General features: G+C 39.3%; 1 protein-coding gene across 1 annotated transcript in view; it reads right to left on the minus strand.

The window, feature by feature from the left end:
• Window positions 1-212: 212 nt before the first annotated feature.
• Moxd1 (monooxygenase DBH like 1) overlaps window positions 213-23,175 on the minus strand; it is a 77,608-nt gene continuing 54,645 nt past the window's right edge. Inside the window, exons 8-12 of the mRNA XM_059272991.1 lie at window positions 22,198-22,389; window positions 20,170-20,229; window positions 13,185-13,327; window positions 2,734-2,902; window positions 213-1,504 (exon numbers count right to left, since the gene is read on the minus strand). Of these exons, the coding sequence (XP_059128974.1) occupies window positions 1,340-1,504; window positions 2,734-2,902; window positions 13,185-13,327; window positions 20,170-20,229; window positions 22,198-22,389 (729 nt within the window). The 3' untranslated portion in view covers window positions 213-1,339. The remainder of the gene's footprint in view (window positions 1,505-2,733; window positions 2,903-13,184; window positions 13,328-20,169; window positions 20,230-22,197; window positions 22,390-23,175) is intronic.

Consider the following 23,175-nt stretch of genomic DNA (forward strand, 5'->3'; position numbering starts at 1 on the left):
TTTCAAATAGGGGTTATCTGAGGTGATCATATTTCTTATGCCAATAACTGAATGGAAAAAAAAAACCCACTCTGATATGAAACATTCACACAAATAAAAATAAGTCATATTAGCCACAGAACATCTCAATATTGCCAAAATGGAAAAATTCTTTGAATCAAGAAGCAAACACTCTAAAACATAATATTTATTCAAATTACAATATAGTTTATGTTTGCAAGACAGAAAGGGCTTAGAGTGGAAAAAATACAGTTTCTCAGCTGATTTTATTGACATTAGTATACAATCACTTAATTCTCTCAAGGGCCACATAAGATACTATACAAAAACTTTAATTCCATTAAGTTTTTTAATATGATCCAAACATAGACCATATGAATAAAGATAGGACATAAAACAAGATTTAACTAGCTAATCCAAAGAGAACCAAAAGAATAATAAGATCTTCAGTTGGTGGAAATTTTGTATTGGAAGTCAGTTTATTAACTAATATAAAAATAAATCTGTCATAGAAATATGATTCGGATTGAGGCAGTGTGAAATACCCAGGGGTGAGGAACATTACAGACCCATGGCTTCCTGCCTGCTCACACTGTCCGCTCTGCTTTGGAATTTCATCTCATCTAGGACCCTTCACAGCAAGGCCCTTTGCAGCCATCTGCATTTTTTTCTTAGCCTACAATCAGCTACCGCCATCTCTGCATTTATCAAAATCTCTTTCTCTTAAGAGAGTGACAGAGCTTAATAAAAAAAAAATCAGCTGAACAGTACTGTGGAGACAGGGAAATACTTAGATCTGGGTTTGGGTATCAACAGACTCAGACGAGCGAGGAAACACAAGAGGTACCACCCAAAAGCATTGAGGTCAGAGGTCATAGAAAACACAGGGACTGGGCAATGTCAGAGAGAATAGGGCTATGCTCACACTTGCAAGTTACTCCTATGAAGGAAGATGGAGCGGAAAGTAATTCCTGCGATGTTGTTTGTGAAAAGGAGGAGGGATGTCAGGCTGAACAATGGATACTGAGTAACACAGAATATAGAAAACAATTAAACATTCTTTTCTTTCTGCTTGTCCAACTTTCAAAGTAGCTAAGTCAGGTCCATTTTATTTTACTAATCATAGGCACAGAACATGAATTTTTATAAGGAAACTCTTGAGAACCCCAGTGACATAGCTCGGGAACACTGGGGAGGAAAATAGAGGGTGTGTGTGAAATTAAAGTTTCTGTGATCTTCACATCCATCTCTTCAGGCCCAACATGAACACAGACAGTCTTTAACCTGACTTTAAGGGACAGTCTCAGATTCCAGACTCTAGTGTCACCAAGTATAGCAGTCACAAGCCCTGGGTGCTCAGCATGCTTCCAAGAAGCAGAGAGTACACGAGCAACCTGAGAGACAAAACGCCATGTGGAGGAGAGGAAGCTGATGTCCCACACACCAAAGGTTCTGCTTTATAAGGCCTTTTGATATCGGGAGGTAATGCTGTCATCCCTTGAATCTGAAAAAGAAAAAGGCAGTTCCTGTGAGTAGCTGTATAAGAGCAGGGCTGTGGCTTAGCTGGCTTCAGGGGCTTGAATGAGAATGGCCCCCACAGCTTATATATTGGAATACTTGGTCCCCCATTGGAGGAGCTGTTTGGGAAGGGCTAGAAGGTGTGGTTTTGTTGGCGTATGTATCAATGGGAATAGGCTTTGAGGTTTCAAAAGCCCATGCCATTCCTAGTTATCTCTCTCTCCCTCTTTGTCTCTCTCCCTCTTTGTCTCTCTCTGTCTCTCTGTCTCTGTCTCTGTCTCTCTCTCTCTCTCTCTCTCTCTCTCTCTCTCTCTGTCTATTTCTCCCATAGGCTCCTATGTTTGAGTACTTGGTCCCCAGCTGGTAGAACTGCTTGGGAAGGATCAGGAGGTGTGGTTTTGTTGGAGAATGTGTGTCACTGGGAGTGGGATTTGAGGTTTCAAAAGCCTGTGCTATTCTCAGTTAGCTCTTTCTCTTTTTCTGCTTCTCTCTGCCTCTCTTTGTGTCCTCCCTCTGTGTGTCTTTTCTCTTTATCCCTCTGTCCCTCTGTTTCTCTCTCTCTCTCTCTCTCTCTCTCTCTCTCTCTCTCTCTCTCTCCCCCTCCCTTCTTGGATAAGAATGTAAACTCTCAGCTACTGCTCCAGCACCATGCCTGACTGCCTGCTGCCAGGTTCCCCAGCACGATGGTCATTGGCTCACCCTCAGGAACTGAAGGCCCCCAATAAACTCTTTGTTCTATAAGTTGCTATAGCAGTGGCATCTTATCACAGCAATAAAAAAAGTAACTAAGACACTTGCCTATTCACCTCCACTTCTGGTGGAGATTAGGGGATAGACTGTACTTACTGAAGAAGCCAAGCATCAGAAGAGGCAGAAACTTTAGCCCTGGACGGGAGGGAGGGGTAAAAGGACTAGACACTACTTGGAAAGAGCTACAAGCAGGTCCCCAAGGTTTCACAGCTGCCCCATCTGTTTCACTTCATCACAACTAAAGTTCCAGAAAAAAAAATCTCTCTTCAAAGGGAGTTCTCAGCAATCAGAGGTTGGTTGTCCGCCAATTCCAATGATCACTAAACAAGTTCCATGACCAAACATGAAAGGACACTCAGACCACTGATGGATAGATGGCTACCTGAAGCTTAGAATTTCTCTTTGGGATTCAGGTGTGACAACCTGTGACAACCAGGTTCCTAGAAGATGAAAAGCGGGGCTTACCGACCACTCTGCGTTGTCTGTCTTGGAACATCTCACGTTCACGGGTAGGCTAAGGACAAGCTTATTGAAGGATAGACCTTCTTTTTTAGTCCATTTAAATTTGTTCATTGCATCCATGAAAGAAAGGTTTTTATATTGCTTCGGGCTTTTGATAATGAAAGGCCATGTCCTGAAATTAAATAATCACAATTACTTTTAATACATCACATTACAGTATAGTACATTTCATATTTCCTGTAAATTTCAATGTTCTAACATAGACTTCATGCATACTCATTTTTTTAAATATAAAAATAATTCCATATAAGGTATTTATGGACTCATTAGTTGTTACTGGAAATCTCCAAATAAGGAGTCTTTGTCTTTCTTCCCTTTGACATTTATTTATTTTTATGTGTATGAGTGTTTTGGCTGCCTATATGTATATGTCCCCCATGCATGCCTCGTGCTAAGGGAGACCCGAAGAAGAAATCAGATTCTTTGAACTTGGTCAGTTATAGATGGTAGTGAACTGCCATTTGTGTGCTGAGAACTAACCCTGGATTCTCTGTAAGAACAAGTGCTCTTCACTGCTGAATGATCTCTCCAGCTAACAAGTAAGGAGGCTCTTAAAGGAATGAGTCATCTTCTTTAGATACAAGTGGTTATTACTACTTTTATTGCTTTAGGTGAAATCATAGTTAACCTTTATTTACACTTTTCAGTTCCATACACTGATCAAATTTTGTTGCTGCGTGGTTTGTTTTGTTTTCAGAGAGATTCTCTTCGTTCAAATTCTCTTTGTTCTTGAGAATTTCATACATATATACAACAAAATATGACTATATAAATATATGGTCACCCCTATGCCCCCAACACATTCCCTCCCAATTTTATGTCTTTTCCTTTTCTTTTTTTGTAACCGACCAAGTCCAGTTAGGGCTGTGCATATGAACACAGGTGTGGGGCCGTCCATCAAAGCATAACTTTTAGACAGATAATTTTGCTTCGGAACTCTTTCCCAGGGTTTGAAAATTCCAGTTAACATTATAGCATAACTGGTAAGTATTAATGTCTTAACTGGACGATGCTACCGATGATATGGTAAAGAACACTGCAGGTTCTTGAAAGTTACTGTAACAGATGTAAACTTCAGAGTGTCCAGCGGAAAAGCCACCCCCAGAGTGTCCTGCTCTGGTTGCTTGAGAGGATAAACACTAAAGGTTTAGAACTGAATCGGTGGCTTAAGATTACACTGAAGCTGTACGTGGTGGCATCTGCCTATAACCCTAGCACTCAGGAGACAGAGAGGGGGATGAAAAGTTCAAAGTCAACTTTTGCTACCCAGTGAGTTCAAGAGTAGCCTTGGCTACATGTAACTCTGTCTTAAAAAAAATAATTTACTGAAAAATTATGCTTCACACCTAATATACTCTGCTTCCATGGGCACCCTTTTAAAATAAGACACATGATTTTAAATGCCAAAGAAAGAAGAGATAACACAAATGTGTCTTAGTCAGCTTGAAAGGATATTCAGGAGACTGTTCCCCCCAATGCTGCATATTATTGATTTCTAAAAAAGAAAGGTCTAACTATTTACATGTCCAAAACTTGACATTAGCTAATTTGTAGTTGTTACACAAGATTATCATGAGTGACCGATAGCCTGTAACAGCCCCAAATGATGATTTAGGGATTGCTGGTAGTCACAAATAATCATGCCCAGCTGCTGAATCCACAGTTTAAATGCTGGGTCCTCACATCTGTTCATTGGCTTGTTTCTACCTCTCTCTAACCTGGGCAGCCTGCTTAGGCACCCTGGATGTTATCTTTTTAAACAAGATTCACAAACTATAAATCTGAGGGGCGAGAAGTTATAAAAGTAATATTTTCATGACAAAGTTGAAAATTATTTTTCATCTGTTCTAAGAACTGAGAAAATAAGAAAAGTGGGTACTATTTTAGTAGGCTTCTGTCCTTCAGCCCTAATCTCTCCCTCTAGTTCAAGTCAATATAACTTTGTGGAGTCTTAAATATATTATTTCACACAATCTTTAATGTTGAGTACTGTAATAGGAGTAGTCAGCATCACATTACGTCAAATGTGTTGTGCAGTGTTCTAAAATCTATAGCATTTTCTAACCAAATTGTGGTGACTTATAGATATGACCCAGAATTGCCGTAGAGCAAACCTTGACTAGAAAGAAGCCTGTTAAATTTGCATATTCTGCCATTTAAAATTTGCTGCTAGTTTTTTATATGTAGGATAGTTTGATATTCAATCTTAAAATAACATTTACCTTTACAGAGACGAGATATCTATACTGAAAAAAAAAGAAAGGAAGGAAGGAAGGAAGGAAGGAAGAAAGGAAGGAAGGAAGGAAGAAAGAAAGAAAGAAAGAAAGAAAGAAAGAAAGAAAGAAAGAAAGAAAGAAAGAAAGAAAGAAAGAAAGAAAGAAAGAAAGAAAGAAAGAAGGGAAGAAAGAGGGAAAGAAAGAAAGAGAGAAAGAACCAACTTTGTAAAGGGAAATGGAGGCGGTTCAGGGGTTGGATGGCAAGTATTTACCTGCAATCTCCTGAAACACCACCAGGGGTCGCCTGGACTTTTACTAAGGGGTTCAGTGTGATTAATACGGTGGTCAATGTGACCTTTGTGCAGCTTTGCTGGCCAAAGTGAACACTGTAAGCATTCTGCAGAGCTGACTCTGAAAGCTTTGATACTATAATAAGCCAGTAAGTTAATATTTATGGAGAATTCACAGCAAAAGAAGTGAAAGCTGTAACTACGTGTGTTGGTAGGGCAGCCAGGGAGACGAGAGGCACCTGAATGGCCCATGTATCCGGAGACAGTGCTTGAGGACTGGGAACCTGAAAATTCAGGACCAGCCTCCTCTGAGCCTCTCTGCTTCATACTTTGTCTCTTTCCACCCTTCGTAATAAATGTCCCTTTTGTCACCTCTAACCAAAAAACCTTCCAAGTTTTCTAACAACACAGCTCAGATTACTCCCTGGAGAACTGAGAGAGGAGGACAAGAAGCAACGCAAAAGCAAGTGTGCTAATTATTTGTTTGAAAGGACTAAGCTTTCCATCAGAAATAGTGGCAGGATTAAATAAATAAATTAAACTAACTTAAATAAATAAACTAAAATAACTAGTACCCCTGCTATTATTGGGACTAGGGTTCAGTTGGAGGAATTGAGAATGTTATAGAAACTAAAGCAGCATATTTCCGGTGTGTCTACGCAGACACACGTATAATTAAAATGATATTATAAATAATCACTGTAGCTGATTTGAACAAATTGTGTTAATATTATGCTTTAATACTGATGGATAATTTTTCTTTGCAAATCGAATTTAAACTCCGAGATACATTTTTCTTATAACACAGCAAAACGTACTACTACCCACAGTAGCACAGTGTATTTCAATTTTCTTTGCAAAAAGCATGCAATTTTATTTGTAAATTCAGTTCATCCAATGAATCATTTCACATGTAATGACTTTAGACATGGCTCTCCCACTCTGTATAATGTAAAACCAGATGGAAGAAAAGGACTTGTAGTTGTTAGACCTAGTATCTGCCTGGAACCCCACAGCTGTTTCAAAGGTCTTGCTGCTAGAGTCATTCTTGGGAACAGGAAGAGGTGTGGGGAGACGGAAAGAAATTAGGTAATTTCAGCCAAGATGCAGGGCCAGGTCCATACAGCAGAGTGAATAGCTTTACAGATTCAACCTCTATCACACAAATAAACATATGGTCAAAAATTAGTAAAAACAAACAACATGCTCTTTAATGGACTTTTATTCCCGGCCATGAGGAGTAACAGACACCAACTTACTGTGATAAATGCCAACATTCATTAACAAAGCTGTACAGAATGTCTGGGTTAGGAGAGTAGAAAACAGGCAGGAAAAAACTATAACCCCAAAGGAAATGAACACAGGTCATATCTGAACACTGTGTTCACCCCAGAGTTCTGCCTGTGAGCACGCCCTGGGTCACAATGCCTAAAAGGAGAATTTCCGAGCCATAAAATGACAATCTCAATGAATTAATGAGACAAGAGTCAGAATTAAGGGAGTCCAAAGTTCTGCAAGTTTCAAAGTAGAGTGCTACAGAGGAATATATCACAGACAGAGAGCTCTTTAAGTCTGTAGGAAGGGTAACTAAATACGCGCTTGACTAATGAGTCAAACAGATTTAAGATAAAATGGCACAAGGTTAGGCAAAGAGTAACTGGGAACTACTAAAAAAAAAAAACAACTACAATTCTGAGCGCTCACTTGGCTGATACACATTCAAGTTCCAAATAGCCAGAGCGGAGAGTCTTTGCTGATGACACAGGCATTCAGTGACATCTCGGAGATCCATCTCAGAGACCAGAGAGTGAATCAGGCCTTAATAGTAAAGATCTGTGGCCCTAAACCTTTATTCTAGAGTCACACTGACAGGGATATTAAAGAATTAGGAACAGTATAGTGATCATCAACACAAAATACATACAGTCAAAAATGACTAAGCACATGAACAAGTATGTAAAGATGAACCCTAATCTAAAGACAAACTGGAGAAAGTCCAAGATCTGGAAATTGCCAAGAAACACATTACAAAATTAACACACAAAAGGTATTAAAACATAAAAGATAAATATTATTAATAAAACAGGTGAAAACATCTATACTAAAAACTATAAGAAGAGAAGAAGAAAATGTTTTAATGAGTGACACATACTATGTTCATGGAGTAGACTGACTATGGTTAACATGTCAGTTCTTTCTAGTTGATACAGGGACTCCATATCACCCATATAAATCTCCTTTGGTCTTGACTGTTTTTAAACTTCTTGTCCAGGGATGGAAACAGGGGCTGTTATATTGCTAATTGGGGCTGTCTAGTTTTTATTTGGTGGCTAATGGGTTCCTTCTGCATGTCCTGAGCTTTCTGTAGCGTTTCCAGTCATGTTATTTTAGGTTTTTGTTTGGGTATTTGTCTTTAAGAAATCGATAAATTTTCTTAATCTTAAATGTGAAAATATAATGAGCGTAGACTATCAAATTAATTTGGGAAAAGGTAACAAGAAGTGGGACTTTACAGACTGTGTTTTGCTATTTAGTCTTCCTCCAAGACTACAAAAATCAAGTGTGTACCAAAGTAAACCTAGGTACATAGCCATGAACAGAGTCCAGGCCAGAGTCAGCATACGGTCAAATAACTCTGCAACAAAAATTCCAGATTTCATAGTAAAAAGGCAATTTTCAGGCCTGCAAGATGGCTCAGCAGGTAGATGCCACCTACAATCTGAATTCTATCCCTGGGGAACACATGGTGGAAGGTAATAGCTGACTCCTGCAAGTTGTCCTAAACACACACACACACACACACACACCACACATACATATACATACACACACACACACACACCACACATACATATACGTACACACACACACACACACCACACATATACACGTGTACACACATACCACACACACCACACCACACCACACACACACACATACATATTAATAATAATATAAAGAAAATTTAAAGGCAGTGTTCTTTCACCGAACGGTTCTTGATATGTATTTGGAAAACATATCAAGCTTTGGATTTGCCTTGTGCTACAAGAAAAATATATTCAAAATGAATCATCAATCTAAACGTAAAAGTTCAACTCTAAAGTTCCAGAGGGGAAAATATTCACAATGTATAGTTTTCAAAGATTTCTTAGAGGGGATTTCAAAAGTCAAAACAAAGACAAAATGACAGAAGGAACCTCAGCCAACAGTAAAACAATGAAAATCAAGCTATAGATTGAGAGAAATTATCCATGGCTCAGTATCTAACAGGAGATGAATATCCACAATATAAAGAGCTCTTACCATTCAGTAATAAGTGACTCAGTTTGATAATATATGAAACGTGTATAAAAGTAAAAAGGAATCACACAGACACACTCACAGATGACTTAAGGGAAGTTTCTTTCTGTCATTCTGAAGATTAACTGTAGAGTGTTCTGGGAATGCAAAATACCAAACAATGGAGGGACTTACTAGAAATGTCAGGGTTGGTCCTGGCACCCTTTGCTGTGGTCTGAATGTTTGCATCTCACTGAAACTGTATTTCCACAGTGATGAGCCTATAGGAAGTGGACCCACCCAGGGGAATATTGCTCAGCGAGAAAAAGGCATTGAGTGAAACAGCCACAAATACAAGTGAATCCCAGCATCATTATTAATAAAGGAGCCAGACACAGAAGCACAGGCTACAGCCACACTTATATAAAATTCAGGAAAGAAAAAAATTAACATATAGTGACATATAGCAGATTTTCAGCTTCCTGGAACTTTATGGAGGAGGTGGGATTGCCCTGCCTCTTTATGTTCTGATAGGGTAGGATAGGTGTGACATTGATGAAATCTTGTGAAGATCTCATTAAAGATAGGTACACTTAATTTTAAATTATGCCCCAAGCAATTGACATAAAAGGTGAACACAGCAGCTGGAAGCATATCATCAAGAAGAAAACAAAACAAAATATATGATGATGTCGTAACCTTCTGATTGTTAATGAAGGACAATGGGAAATCTGTCTCAGTAAAGCACAACCCAGGTGAAGGACTGGAAGGAACATAGCTAGAGGGAGTCTCATAGACAGAAGGCAGTCTCCAGGGTGGCAAGAGACTGGACATCCCCTTCCAAAGCTGACACATTCCTCCACGAAAGTGACTCAGCCCACCAGAGAGAAGGTGACTCCTAACAGCAGCAATAAATCTGAGGCAGGGACAATACACACATTCAACCAGAGAGCATCCAGTCCCACCCTACAGCCCTTTCCTCTCAAAATATGTGTGCAGAAAATGACTCATCTAATCCTCCAGCTGTGGTGTGGCGAGAAAAAAGCCTAGGTTCAAATATGTGTGATGAGGTTTTGGACAGAAGCCCTCAGAATAAGCAAGAAATGAGATGGGACCCATGAAACCACAAGGCTAAAGACAATCACATGGTAAAACTTATGAAATACTTATAAAATATGAATAAAAGGGGGTTGTAGAGATTTCTAAGTGGTCAAGAGCATTTATTGCTCTTCCAAAAGGACCCAAGTTCAATTCCCAGCACCTAAGCACCGGTAGGGAGCTGCCTATAGTTCCAGCTCCAGGGCATCTGACACCTGTGGCCTCTGTGAGCACAAACGCTCATGTGCACATACCCACCCCCATACACATAATTAAACACAATAAAAAAACTTTAAAAATACAGGAAAACTGATCTCAGAAGAAAGTAGGAACGAATGAAACTGGAGAAAGTTATAGAAATTGTTTCCTCTTGGAGTTTAATTATGTGAGTTTAATAATATGGATTTAATGAATTTAATTTAATGATTAAAATCTCAAGTTCAAGGTAATAAAGCAATACAATAAGATGAGAGGCAGACTACAGAGCAAAGGAAATAAAGACAAAATAAATTATAATAAAGAAAGTGTGGTAGATGAATACTGAGAAGTGTCAACGTTGAAAGAAAATATTTGAAGCCAGTTTTGGAGGTTCATCTCTATAATTCCATAACTTGAAAAACTGAGACAGGAGAACTGTCATGGGTATGTGGCCAGTCTGGAAAACACTGTATCTCAGCCCTTGCCTCTTAAAAAGAAAATACTTCCTTAAATAAAAAAGAAGAAAACATCTGGGGAAAATTCTAAATAGATTAGAAAAATTATACAGCTATAATACAAGAAAACAAAATACTGTTTTTCTGGGTAATGACAGCCCACAGTTAACCTAGTTTTGGAAAGTAATTCTTCCTGTCATTCCAAGTGACAAAGGCACAAATGTAGCATTTCCCAGGAAGATAGAAATTAAGGACACTGGCAAAGCCCATCAGGCAGTGAAAGGAATCTGTAGAGATGCCCAGTCCATGGTGATCATAAAGGATGAAGCAAGGTACATCTATTCATTTGTAAACATAAAGCCATTTGTTTTTTACATTTTTGCTAATAATCACGCAATTAGGAAATTTCCTGTTTGTGGTGTAGAATATATTCTAAAGAGGAAAATCTACTTGAGGTAAGGAGCAGTATGATAGGAATATTTGGGAAGCTAGAGGTATAACTCAATGGTACATCACTTGCCTGCCATGTGCCAAGCTCCGAGTTTGATCTCCAGCATTGCAATACACAAACATGCATGTATGAACACATACAAAGAAATACACACACATATGTGCCGAAATCCAACCATCCAAATATTCAAACAAATCATACCCTTATGTTTTCAGGGGTTGAACTTAGGTCCTCACTTGCCTGGGAACAAGTGCCTTTTCCCACTGAGTCTCCTCATTGTGCCCTGTCCTAGTGTTTTTTAGAATTACATTTTATGTATTGTTTTGATGTCTGTTAATAGTTTATTAACCCTATGTACTTTTATCTAATCACATCATACTTTCATTTCGAAAGGTTTGAACATCCGGAAAATTCTTCCACGTATAGGTTGTGAAGAGGATATTGGATTGTGAACCCTAATTTTCCCATTTATGATATACTGTGCAGTGTCAAGCAGTTTCCTAATCTTAGTTTCTGTTTTCTCTCCTACAGAACTGAAGTCCCACGCCCTGCTCTCCCAACTGGGATTATGTGCAAGAAGGTTAAACTAACTCATGGATGTGAACAGACTTAGTAACTGCTGCTCAGTTCACATAAGTGTTTTGTGATCAGTATTTAGTGATGACTAGATGATGCCTTCTGCACTCGTGGTCACAGCAGGGCTTAGAAAGGAGCGGAGGAAAGCATATATACACACGATGAACAAGAAAGCATTTAGTTTACAATTTCTAATTCTTGGGTTATTTGGAACATAAATTATTATATGTTTTCTTTGACTATCCACATTTTATCATGTCTTCATTAAATGGCTTTTTTTTTATCCTATTCTTAAAAGCACTCTCAAAAATCTGTGTATATGTTTGTCCAATTACATCAGTCTTCTTCATTTTGTAAAGTCTTAATTATCAGAAAGATCTTCCTGTTAAGACACATTACATCATCTATAAATTTCTGCCAACCATCCTTATGCTTTGTGCCACTGTTCCTGAGAACATAAACTCTTTTTCAGCATCTCCCATAATGCATCCTTAGCATGATGTCACGCCTAGGTCCAAAGGTGCCCTTGGCTTTCAGTGGACAATCACAGTAATTTCCTGATCAGTACCCTTTCCCCATCTTATTCTCCTGTGGTCCTTCCTTCTTACCCTCACCAAATTGACTTTCCCACTATCCTACAGTGACTTCTTTTCATACTACTCATAATGGCCTCTGTGGCCCAGTCTACTTCTGATACAACATCCTCTGTCTCTGCCAATCTCCTCTCTGCCCCAGCCAAAGGCATCCTCTTGTTCATTCTCAAACCCAGATGGCTCATGATATATGCACACATCACTCTCTTTTCTCTGCATACAACATCTTTGCCTATCTTTCCATCGTTGACTTTTCAGTCTATAGGTCCCTGCTCAAATGTTACTTCCCAGAAAGGTTTTGAGTCTTCTTCTGGCAACAGTTACTCACTTCCTTCATTATTTTCACTGTTTTATAACAACCACTACTATTTAATGCCCATCTGTTTGTCTATTAACTGCCGCCCCCCCCAAACTCTAGACTATAACCCTAAGAGGAGAAGAAAAAAATCGTTGTATCTAATTATACTAGTTTCTATGATATGCAATCATACAGTGTTTACAAAGCAGGTCTGAAACTGCTCTTCATAAATGCCTGCTTCTTACCTGAACATGGAGGCACATAACCAGAATCCTAGCACCTGGGAGGCAGAGGCAGGAGGATCGAAAATTGGAAGTCAACCCAAGTCATGCAGGAAGACCGTGTCTAAAGTCTGACCACACGGTTCACTTTTGGTTAGCAACTTAAATAGTTGACAATTTCCTAGATTGATATAAAACTTCCTCTAAATGATCAAAAGGCTCAGCACTATAATCAATATGCTTTGTGCTGAACACCTGCTTTCTATTGGCAAGTCTGCAAATTGGGCATGCATTAGGCAGACAGCCCTACAGGAGCATCTCCAGAAAAAAGCCCAGGCACAGCCGCTCTATGGAGCTTTGCTAGGAGACTTCTGTAGGGACATTATCACAATTAGATGGGTATTCTGTGTGGCTACCTGGAGAGACCTCTGGGAGCTTGAGTGCTCTGAACTCTGCCTTTTCATTTGTTGATTTCCCTTTGTATCCTTTCCTGGTAATAACTTTATCCAGGAGTACAACTAATGGCTGGATCCTTTAGGTCTTCCCAGCCATCAGTGATCCCAAGGGTGTTTTGGAGGAACTTGGACATAGCAACCAAGACGCTTACTTGGTCTCCTGAGTTACAAGCAATTAAAAAGAGCAGCACATAAAATAGCCCATAATGTCTCAGTATGGAGATGAGACCCACTCTTGGAAGTCTATAATTCACTGCCACTCACGTGACGGGTCTGTAGATCTCCTTCACACCGATGAACTGCAGCTGTTCCATGATGTCCGGGATGCTGGCGCACCGGGTCAGGTTAATTCTTGGATAATAAAGAAGGTAGGAGAGACACATTTCGTTTCTGGTGCTTAATCCTCCCTGAAAATAGAGATGTTTTATTTTGCAAAGTTTCCCCCAGCTCTCACACACAGAACACAATGCCAACAGTGTCATGCAGATCCCCAGTTCTGAAATACATTTGGTCTTTATCATTTGTAAGTAACAGTTTATTATTATTTCTTGTGGTCCTGAGGGTCAAGTCCAAGTCTCAGAGTTGGTGGACAAACCACTACCACTAAGCTCTAGCCTGAGCCTCTCGTTAAAATGCTTCAATACTGGGTCTCACTAAGTTACTAGGGTTGGCCTTGAACTTACAATCCTTTTGCCTCTGCCTCTTTTGAAAATTATTAACTTAAAGGACTCTTAACTTTAAAAAAATATTGAAACATTAAAAATTAATATTATTTCTATCTCTTTAAAGGGTGCCTTTCTAACACAAACAAAACAAAACAAAAAAAGGAGTGCCTTTCTTAGATAATCTATTAAAGTCCTGAAGAGTTCTATTGATCTGATATAAATTTGTGCCACAGTAGACATTTCAGAGGTTCCTGATGATGTTTGCATGTTACAAATCACTTTGTTGGAATTATTCAGGGTTATGAGGGTGAGAGAGAGTCTCATGGAGCTCAAGCTGTTTTTGAATTCCTCAGCCTCTTGCCTCTCCCTCCCATGGACTTTTGGAGTGTTTTCTCAGCTGACCTGAATTTTCTATATTATTTTTAGGTCTATAAATATCAGTAGCTATGTGCTATGGTGGCAATGGGCAACACCTTTTAACTATAAGCAGGTAATATTCCACTGTATCTGAGGAATCTAGAGTTGCTTCAACAATTTTCACTGCCCAGTTTTCAAACAAAAATTATTAAGGAAACAGTGAACTGTTATTTTTACTCAAGAAAAAAAAAATGTCACTAGTCACAGACTGTGAGAGGATACAGATGTGGATTAACAAAGGCTGCAGAAGTCAAGCAATTAAAGGCAAATATGATCAAAATGTAGGAAGAGCTCAGGAGTGGCAAAAGAAAGAGAAAACCCAAAAAAATGGATGTTTAAGAGCTGAAAGTCCATAAGATGAATTCAACAGCATGATTGCTCCGACCTAGGGGAGAATTAATAAATTTTAAAACTGATTTATAGAAATGATCCAAATAACAGAAAGGGGAAAGTTATAAAAAGACAAATTTATTTTTCTCATTATAAGCAGTCGATCAGGTCAGCATTAAATAAAAACACCCACAATGCCTCATTTATCCGAATGCCCTGACTTATCTACAAGCACATTTCCAGATGAAGGATGCATAGGTTTGTTGCTGGAATTCTAACTGTGGACCCAAACCACCCTGGATTAGTTGCCACAGCTGTAAAATAAGGTTTGATTTAGCTCACTTCCCATCTGACTCTTGTTAGCCGTCTTTCCTATTCTTGACCCTTTGATCCTCCAAGTATATTTTGGATGCATGTAAAAACTAAAACAGCAAACACTTTTGCAAAAATGAAGAAAGAGAAGCTCTTAGTGGTGACTAGGCAAAGGTTTATTAATTAGCATACCAAACTCCCCAAATCATGAAATTTCCCTAAATTTCTTTCACTGGAATCACATACATTTATAGACCACTATATGTAGGTTTTTCTACATTTTACTTAGTTTTTCCTTTTTGGTTTTATTGATTTTTTTTCATTGCTGTATAATAAATTATACACAATACTGGGTTCAGTAGGAATCTTTTATATAAATGTGTAGTATATTTTGAGCATCCTATATATAAAAACAGTGTGTAGAGACTCACAGAGGTTTCCTAGTGAGAACTTACTCAGAGTCTGAGAACTTGAGCTTGCTTTACCCAGCAGGGCTGCATAAGGGGATGATTTGACCATGAGCCTGCTTACCAGGTATTTGGAAGGGTCTATACTTGGCTGTGTGGTGTGCTTTGATCTAGCAAGGGGGAAGTCTTTGCACCAGAACTAGGGACTTGGGGGCAGAAGAAGTAAGTGAGAGTACAGAAATATCACAGGAAGAAGTCGGACATGTCTGGTTTTGTATTAAAGTTAAGGCTGTGGTATTTTATTCTTTGTGAGCTAAAACTGTCTATAAAAAAAATTAGGCTACAGCAAGTATCTCTCTCTGTTTCTCTCTCTCTCTCTCTCTCTCTCTCTCTCTCTCTCTCTCTCTCTTTCTCTCTCTCTTAATTTTTATCTATCAAATTAGGTAAAAATATAGGGTTTAGGTATAGGAATATTATGTAGGAAGGAACTTAGGGTAAGAGTAGAATTTCCCTAGTGCTGGACCTCAAAATAGCATCCAGGAACAACATCCAGCCACCACAGACTTAGAAGTCTGAGAAAGAAAAGCTGCGACAGGGCAGAGAAATAGTAAGCAGATGCTTGTATATTTGTTTGTAGAAAGTTTGAAAACTAGGGGAGTTAAGGCAGAATTGTAACAAGTACATAGGTTCCTGGAGTTCATAGAGAAACTGTCCTTGGTTTTCCAACTATGGGACTCTGGACACAGACTCCTGGGAGAGAATTGGAGCCAAAATACAAAAATATTATGAGGAACATTGGCTGGAAAAGATTCCTGTGGAAGCTGTTGGCCTGTTGGCATTAATTCAGGACAGCTTAGATCTAATCCCTGAGCAGCAGGGGGGAATTTTCCCTGAGGCAGACATGGACAGAAGAAAACCTTCTGCTCTGCTGGAACTGCCACTAGATGAGAACACTTTTACAACACTGTTCAATCAGAGTCACTTCCCTCTTGGCCATCAAGCAGAGTTTAAGGAACAGAAGTCTTGGGATACGACAAGGGAGGAACTAAAGTGCTTGAAAAACTTAGTAATTTCTCTTTCTCAAATACTGGATGCACTTCAAGTTTCTCCTTCCCAGGTCTCGTTTTCTTCTGTAGGGGTGGATTAGACTCACCTAGGGGGTCATCTGTCAGAATGGAAAGGTCACCCATAATTGTCCTGGCACAAAAACCTCCCAGAACATGGCAAATCCTCATTGCTAGCACTGTGTCTCCTCTTCAAGACAGTATTTGGGAGGCAGCTAGCAGAGGGGAGAGGTGCAAGGCTTTCAAATGTTCCCTGTAATTGAGCAGCAAGACACCCAGGGAAATATCATGCGAACGCATGGTCCTATTCATTTTAAACAGTTTAAGGAGTTAAAAACAGCTTGCTGCTGGTACAGCCCCAATTGTTACTTTTTTCACAAGCTTTGTTAGAAAGCTTAGAAATCTTACCTCCTGGGGACCAGAAATGGATGACCAAAGCTTGCCTGTCAGGAGGCAGTTAAAATGCTAATGTCACTTGTCAGGCTGCTTTGAGACCCTCTTTAGAAATCAGGGCTCACAGCAAGGGAGAGCTGTTGGGACACCAGGAAGTTGCTTTGGGTGTGGAAAAAGTTTAAGGGCAAATAAAGAACCTGGGTTGAGCCTGAGATGCAAAAGAGGGAAACATAGGGCTAATAAAAGTCTATCAAGGGGCTGGAGAGATGGCTCAGAGGTTAAGGACACTGGCTGTTCTTCCAGAGGTCATGAGTTCAATTCTCAGCACCCACATGCTGGCTCACAACCATCTATAATGAGATCTGGTGCCCTCTTCTGGCCTGCAGGGATACATGCAGACAGAACACTGTGTACATAATAAATAAATCTTAAAATAAAAAAATAATTAAAAAAAAAAGTCTATCAAGGACAAGGCATCATTGAGCTTGTGTCAGTCTTAAGACACAGCTTCAAAAAATTAAGAGTGGGGAATTGTACCCTCAGTCACCAAATAAAACTTGATGGCTGCCTGAGCACTTGGTGCAGTGCATGGAACAGAAGAATGTCAGTCAGCGCTGATGACACTCCCCCAGAGGATTTGGAGTAAGAGCAGCCAAACTGGTATTCCTGACATTAATGTTCCATCCTGCAGTCTGGGGAAAGTAGGAGATGAAGGGGGTCCCCCAGACTTCTGAGAAGGAGTTTGGGACAAAGGTTTTGTCACTATTTGGTATTCGAGGACTGAGACTTGTAAAAGCTGGAATGAAACAGAGCCCAGAGCCACACAGCTTCTGATTGCTAGTGGCAAATCAATGCATAGTTTAAGAGACAGTTCTTGACTCTTACTAGCTGAGCAGAAAGGCAGCTCAGTATTGTAATTTCACTTTTGCCTTAGGGCAGCTCTCCTATGGAAAGTTAACTGAAAATGCCTCTGTAGCTGGGAGTGAAGAATCAGCAACATTTGTTTGAACTTAGTTGATTTGTTACATTCAGGGGAACTGCAATGAATTTGGGTAAAGGGACTGAGCCTTGGCCAGATGACCATCTACCACTGGACACACTTCCACTGGCTCCAGAATGGCTGGGAGGGCTGGATGGAAAAGGTGGCTGGGGATGGTGGAGAAGAGCAGTGGCATCCTGAGTGTTACAGCCCCCTAGCAGTGGCACTCACTGAAAACTAGAGTCAAGGGAGCTGGATTCAAAGACTCTAGAGTTGCTGACAAATTAGGCTCTGATTTGAAACTTTCAGGGGAACTACAAGACTGTTATTAGAACTGACTTTTTGAACTTTGAACTTCAGAAATGAAACAGTTTTGAGTTCACCTACAATTTTAATTATGGTGGCTCACGATTCATATACTCTTTGTCTTGTTGGAAGAAAGTGTAAATAGTTCTGTTAAGAGATCTCTTTTAGATGTTTGCTAAAGTTTGTAAAAATGTAAATAGTCCTATAGAGTTTGTTTTTAATATAAGTTTGTAAGAATTGTAAATATGTATAGTAATAGTCATGCTAGTTGTAAATATGTATAGTAATAGTCATACTAGAATTATGTTAATCTGTTGATATTGATGAACCATGGTTTGGTGAAGCTAAGGGAATCTTTAAGTTTGGTGCAGTTGCATCAGGAGTTTATTGATTTATTTGATGTGCTTGCATTGAGAATTTATTGATTTAAAAAAGGGCTTGGCACAGCTAAGGCTGATATAGACATCTTAGACCCATTCAAAAAGGACATTCCGTCTTGGTCATTCTCTACTCTTTTATTGGGCAGTGTGGCAGCTTTAGGGATTACTGTGGTTGTTCCAACTATTTGCATGCTCTTAGTAGGGACCTGACTCAGAGCTCAATTAAGCTCTGTACTTCCCCCTGCCAGAGGCTGGTAATCAGGGATGAGTAATATTCTTCTTTCTAGCTGACAACCTAAGGCAGAGTACACTTGATGGAAAGCATATCTCCATGACAAGTAAGGCTGATTAGGGAAGAAAGACAACCTAAGACAGACATAGTCTATCTGAGGAGACCAAGGGGCTCTTTAATAGATTAAGAAGGGAGAGCTGTAGAGACCCACAGAGGTTTCCTAGTGAGAAATTACTCAAGGTCGGAGAATCTGAGCTTGCTTTACCCAGCAGGTCTGCATAAGAGGATGATTTAACCACAGGGGTGGTTACCAGGTGTTTAGAAGGGTCTACACTTGGCTGTGCAGTGTGCTTTGATCTAGCAAGGGGGAGGTCTTTTGCCCTGCCCCTTGGCATTCTTATAAAAAGCCCTTTTGAAGAGGGACCATTGGATTTTGATCCAGGTCCTCCCAAAGCTATCTTGTATTTCTGTCTTTCTCCTCTCTGCTATCTTTCTATATAAAAGTTTCTTATCCCTCTCTCCTCCTCATAGGAACCCTTTAAAAGGTGGGAGCTGGCCTCCCACCACAGTGTCTCTTAAATTCTCTAGCTGATATTTATTGTCTCACACAAATACTTATATTTTTATCTACAAGATGAACCATATCTAATGTTGGATTTTATTTCTATATAACTTCTTATTTTCAATTATTTAACTTCAATATTACTCTTTGATGTTAAACTGCAATTACTTTAAAATATAAACTTGGGGAGGTTTGGATGTATTTTACTCTTTCACCTTTTCCTGCTTGATATTTATAATTCTGTTTTCATTCTTTTACAATAAGACAGAATGAAATTTCATCACAACACCCAATAAAGACAGTGATAAAAAATGTCCCTACATTCTTTACAAATGTAAAGAAATATTTTAAACATTTCATTTACTATTAGCTACAGATTTGGCCATAGCTAACTTTGATCTAAGTAAGGCAGTTCCCTCCTATTCCTGGCTACTGCCTTTTTCTCCCCCCCATGATAGTCTTAAGTTTTAGGGGTTTTTTCTCTGCCTCTTCTAGATAAATTGTATCTTTTTCCTTCAACCTCTTAATTGGTAGGATATATTTTCTGACTTTTCAGCTTTATGTATCAAAACTCTAACCAGTTATAACAGATTTACATATAAAACAGGAGGCAATCTGTCAATATTTTGCCAAAAGTGAATATTGGCCTACTTCATGCCTTGTATATAGTTTTAGAGTAAAGATTGTGTTCTCTTAATGAAATAGGCTGGTGGGAGATGACTTCTATTTTTGTTCCTAGCAGAGACTAAGCAAGGCATAAAATATCTATTTCTTCAGAGTTTGGCAGAAGTCCCCAGTAATTCTGTTGGGACCAGATTTCCCTTTGGGTCAGAAGCTCTGAGTTCATGTACTTCATTCTTCCTTTTGAAGTGGATTTAACTAAGTAAACACCCAGGCAGACCCAAGTAATGTAGAGACAAGCTAATTCCTTGTCTATCTAGTGAGGACAAAGATAAGGAAGGGTAGATTTCCTGAAGCACCAATAAATTACAAGCATAGTCATTACTGCAGTTCCATCAGGGTTTTGAAGTCTGATAAAACACCAACACAGCTCTTGCTTCACCTCTGTGAAGCTTCATGCTGAAGACTTTCAGAGTTTTGTTTCAATATAGGAACGGACTTTGCCTTTTAGTTTTGGTCTTTAAAAGCAAAGGTTATTTCTTCTTCTCTTTAAATGAACTTTAAGAATAATATTTTTTTACCCAAGTCATCCCAGATCTGTCCTTGGTGTTGTACCGACATTCAGTGATCAGGTTATCTCCCTAAAACAAAACCAAGAGGCTTCAGGTTAGAGTTTGAGGTCATTTGGTTTATCTAAGACATCATTAGACCAGCAGTTTATAGTTATTGTATGAGGGAAAGCATCAGGCAGTTGGACTCAGAAGACTTGGATTTGCTTAACTCCAGTGTGTTAATGTAATCAGCAAGCAAGCAAATAAGAGGGCTCTCTAAGTTCACATCAGACTCTACAATAGTCTGGCACCTAGGATACCTAGGTAAGAAACTGAACAATTCCAGACACAGTTTGTTCATCCGAGCATAGTGATTAAAATCAGCACTTTGCATGGCTCTTATGAGAAGATTTAATGACGTAATTAGTATTCATTCTTTAGTAGAGATGAATTATTTAATGAAACATTAGTCAAGATCCTACTGTGATTACTTAGGCATCCATGATCATCCTTAAACATCTTTAGTTATGTTCTTATTTCCTTATAAATTAATAGTAATTAATTGTTTTAGTGCTTTCCAACTTTTTGAATGTTACAGCAGACATGAAGAATGATGATATTTTTATAGCTTTCCACCATGTAGATAAGATATTTCTGCTGGTGTCATTTCACAAATTGCATAAGAATTTAACTTTTGAGAGCAGATTTAAAGGGCCAGTGAGATGTTTCAATGGATACTAGTTCAGGCTAGTAACAGCCTGAGTTTGATTCTCAGGGCCCAGGAGAAGGAGAAAAAGAAGCATCCTATTGAGTGCACAGAACAACTCTTCACAGGCTGGAGTCTAGCATCCCTGGCACTAGTCCCGGGTTTTCCTCCCTGCACCTGAAGATCAATATCTCAGCTTGCATATGGCCCTAATCACAGCACACCCATTAGAAAGTGATGCACTAGTAGTATAGAAAGAATCACAATAAACCACTCTTTCTCAAAATATCTTATGTTTGTCAAAGTGTATAAAAATTTCTAAAAGGAATAATGAGTCAGAGCTATGAGTAAAGTGTGATCATTAAAAAAAAATAGGCCCCCTTTCTCTTCATTAGTTAGTTCTTTTTTCACACTTTCTTCCAACATTTTGTCTTTTTCCTGACAGTTCACTCCATCTAAAACATTCTACTGCAAGCCTCACTCACCTAGAGAAAACTCATATGCCACTGTCATTTCACAAATTGTGTAAATATTTAATTTTTAGTAGTCTATTTAAGGATAGGAAATTGTGTGACTACTGAGCCTGATGGGCAAAGGACAATATTTGAAGGGAGACAATGCTTCATAAAATTAAAGAAAAATGAAAAGTTTCACTATTGCAAGACATACAATTCTCTTCTTACACCCTAGCCCCAAGAGCTGCTACAAGTTGTCTCATAAAGCAAAGAGTAATTAACTGTGTCTAACACCTTTGCTTGGGTTTGTGTGTGTGACATGTGTGCATCTGTCCTCCAACTCCCAGCTCTGTCCCCCAACATGCCAGTCATAGGCATGCAAGGCTACTTCCAGTTTCTACAAGGTTGCTGAGGACTTGAAGGCAAGTCCTCATGATTGCACAGCAAGACTCTTAACAATTGAGCCATTTCTCCAGCCCTGCTCTTCTGGTGAAAGAATTATCCTAGGTTCATTTTTCACAAAAAGGAAAGTAGTAAAATGTGTTCCTTTTTCAAGAGAACATATCATAACATGCAATTTCACCATTATCATAATTGCAACCCAAAGAATCACTATTCAGTGATCTGAACATGTGCTCTTCCGTTGTTTTGTTTTGTTTTTTCTTTCTTTCTTTAATCAAGAACTTGCATTGCCTCCAGGGGATGGTAGGAAAAGTGAGTTTCCAGTTTGGGAAGCAGATCAAACGCATTCCCTCTGATGTATGCAACACCCACAGTGGGTGGCTTTTAGACTATGAACTTGATGAGCAATTCTCTTGGCTAGCAGGATCCCTACTGCATCCTGGGAGATAAACTTCAAGACACAACAGTCCCTGAAAAAAGACCACGCATGCGTACTGGTAAGATTGTTTGTTCTTCCTTCAGATACTGAAACTCCTGGAAATTGAAGTCGAAATCATCATCGTAAGCCAGCGACTGCATTTCCTCCCCATTTCGAAAATGACGCAGCCTGATGCCTCTGCCTGCCAGGTGAGCGTGGAGAAGAACCGCAAACACGTGGATTCCACTTGGCTTCTCAGCTCCCAGGGCCTGTGGGACAGCGAGGAGGACCCGATTAGCCCATCAAAGGCATGCTCAGACAGTTCAGGCATACTTGAAGTATAATTGACAAAAAAAAAAAAAAAAAAAAAAAAGTGAAGCAATTCAAGTAAAAGCCTGAGCTGCCAAACACTTTGAATTTGGATAGTTGACTGTTGTCTTTGTGCTCATCATTTGCCAGGAGAACGAAGGGAAAGGTACCAGGCCCCGGTGAGCTTGGCTTTCTCTTCACTTCCCTTGGGAGGTGAAGAGTCAAACAGTGGTCCCGTGAAAAGACCACAGCAGCAGGTCAATAACGGGAAAACGCAAACTCTCAAAAGGAGAACCTGTCCCTACTTTCCCAGATAGAAAAGGACATCATCCCCAGTGGGATTAAATGATTCACCCAGGTTCTACGGCTGATACGTGTTGTCATGGTGATTTGAATCAGGGTCTAAATGACTCAGCACAACATAATCATTCCACTTTGCCAGTGAACAATCACAGAATCTTGTATTTCAGAAATTACATGATCCATATTGAAATACTGTGATTCAAGAGAAAAACTGTTAATGAGAGTGGTCATGAAATGCCTACAGTTTCCGGTTTCCATTTCGGCACCGTCTATTTCACATTGCTTGTTCTTATTAAAAGAAGAAAACTACAAAGCAGAGGAAAAGAGAAAAGCCAAAGCGAACAATGGAAAAGTACAGAAATAACAGGTAAAATGGTAAAAAGAAAAAGAAACTAGACAAATGAAGAAAAGTCATCAAATGCCCAAAGGAAGTAGGAACCAAA

Source organism: Peromyscus eremicus, chromosome 8b (assembly GCF_949786415.1).
Source record: "Peromyscus eremicus chromosome 8b, PerEre_H2_v1, whole genome shotgun sequence".
In the NCBI taxonomy this organism is placed as follows: Eukaryota; Metazoa; Chordata; class Mammalia; order Rodentia; family Cricetidae; genus Peromyscus; species Peromyscus eremicus.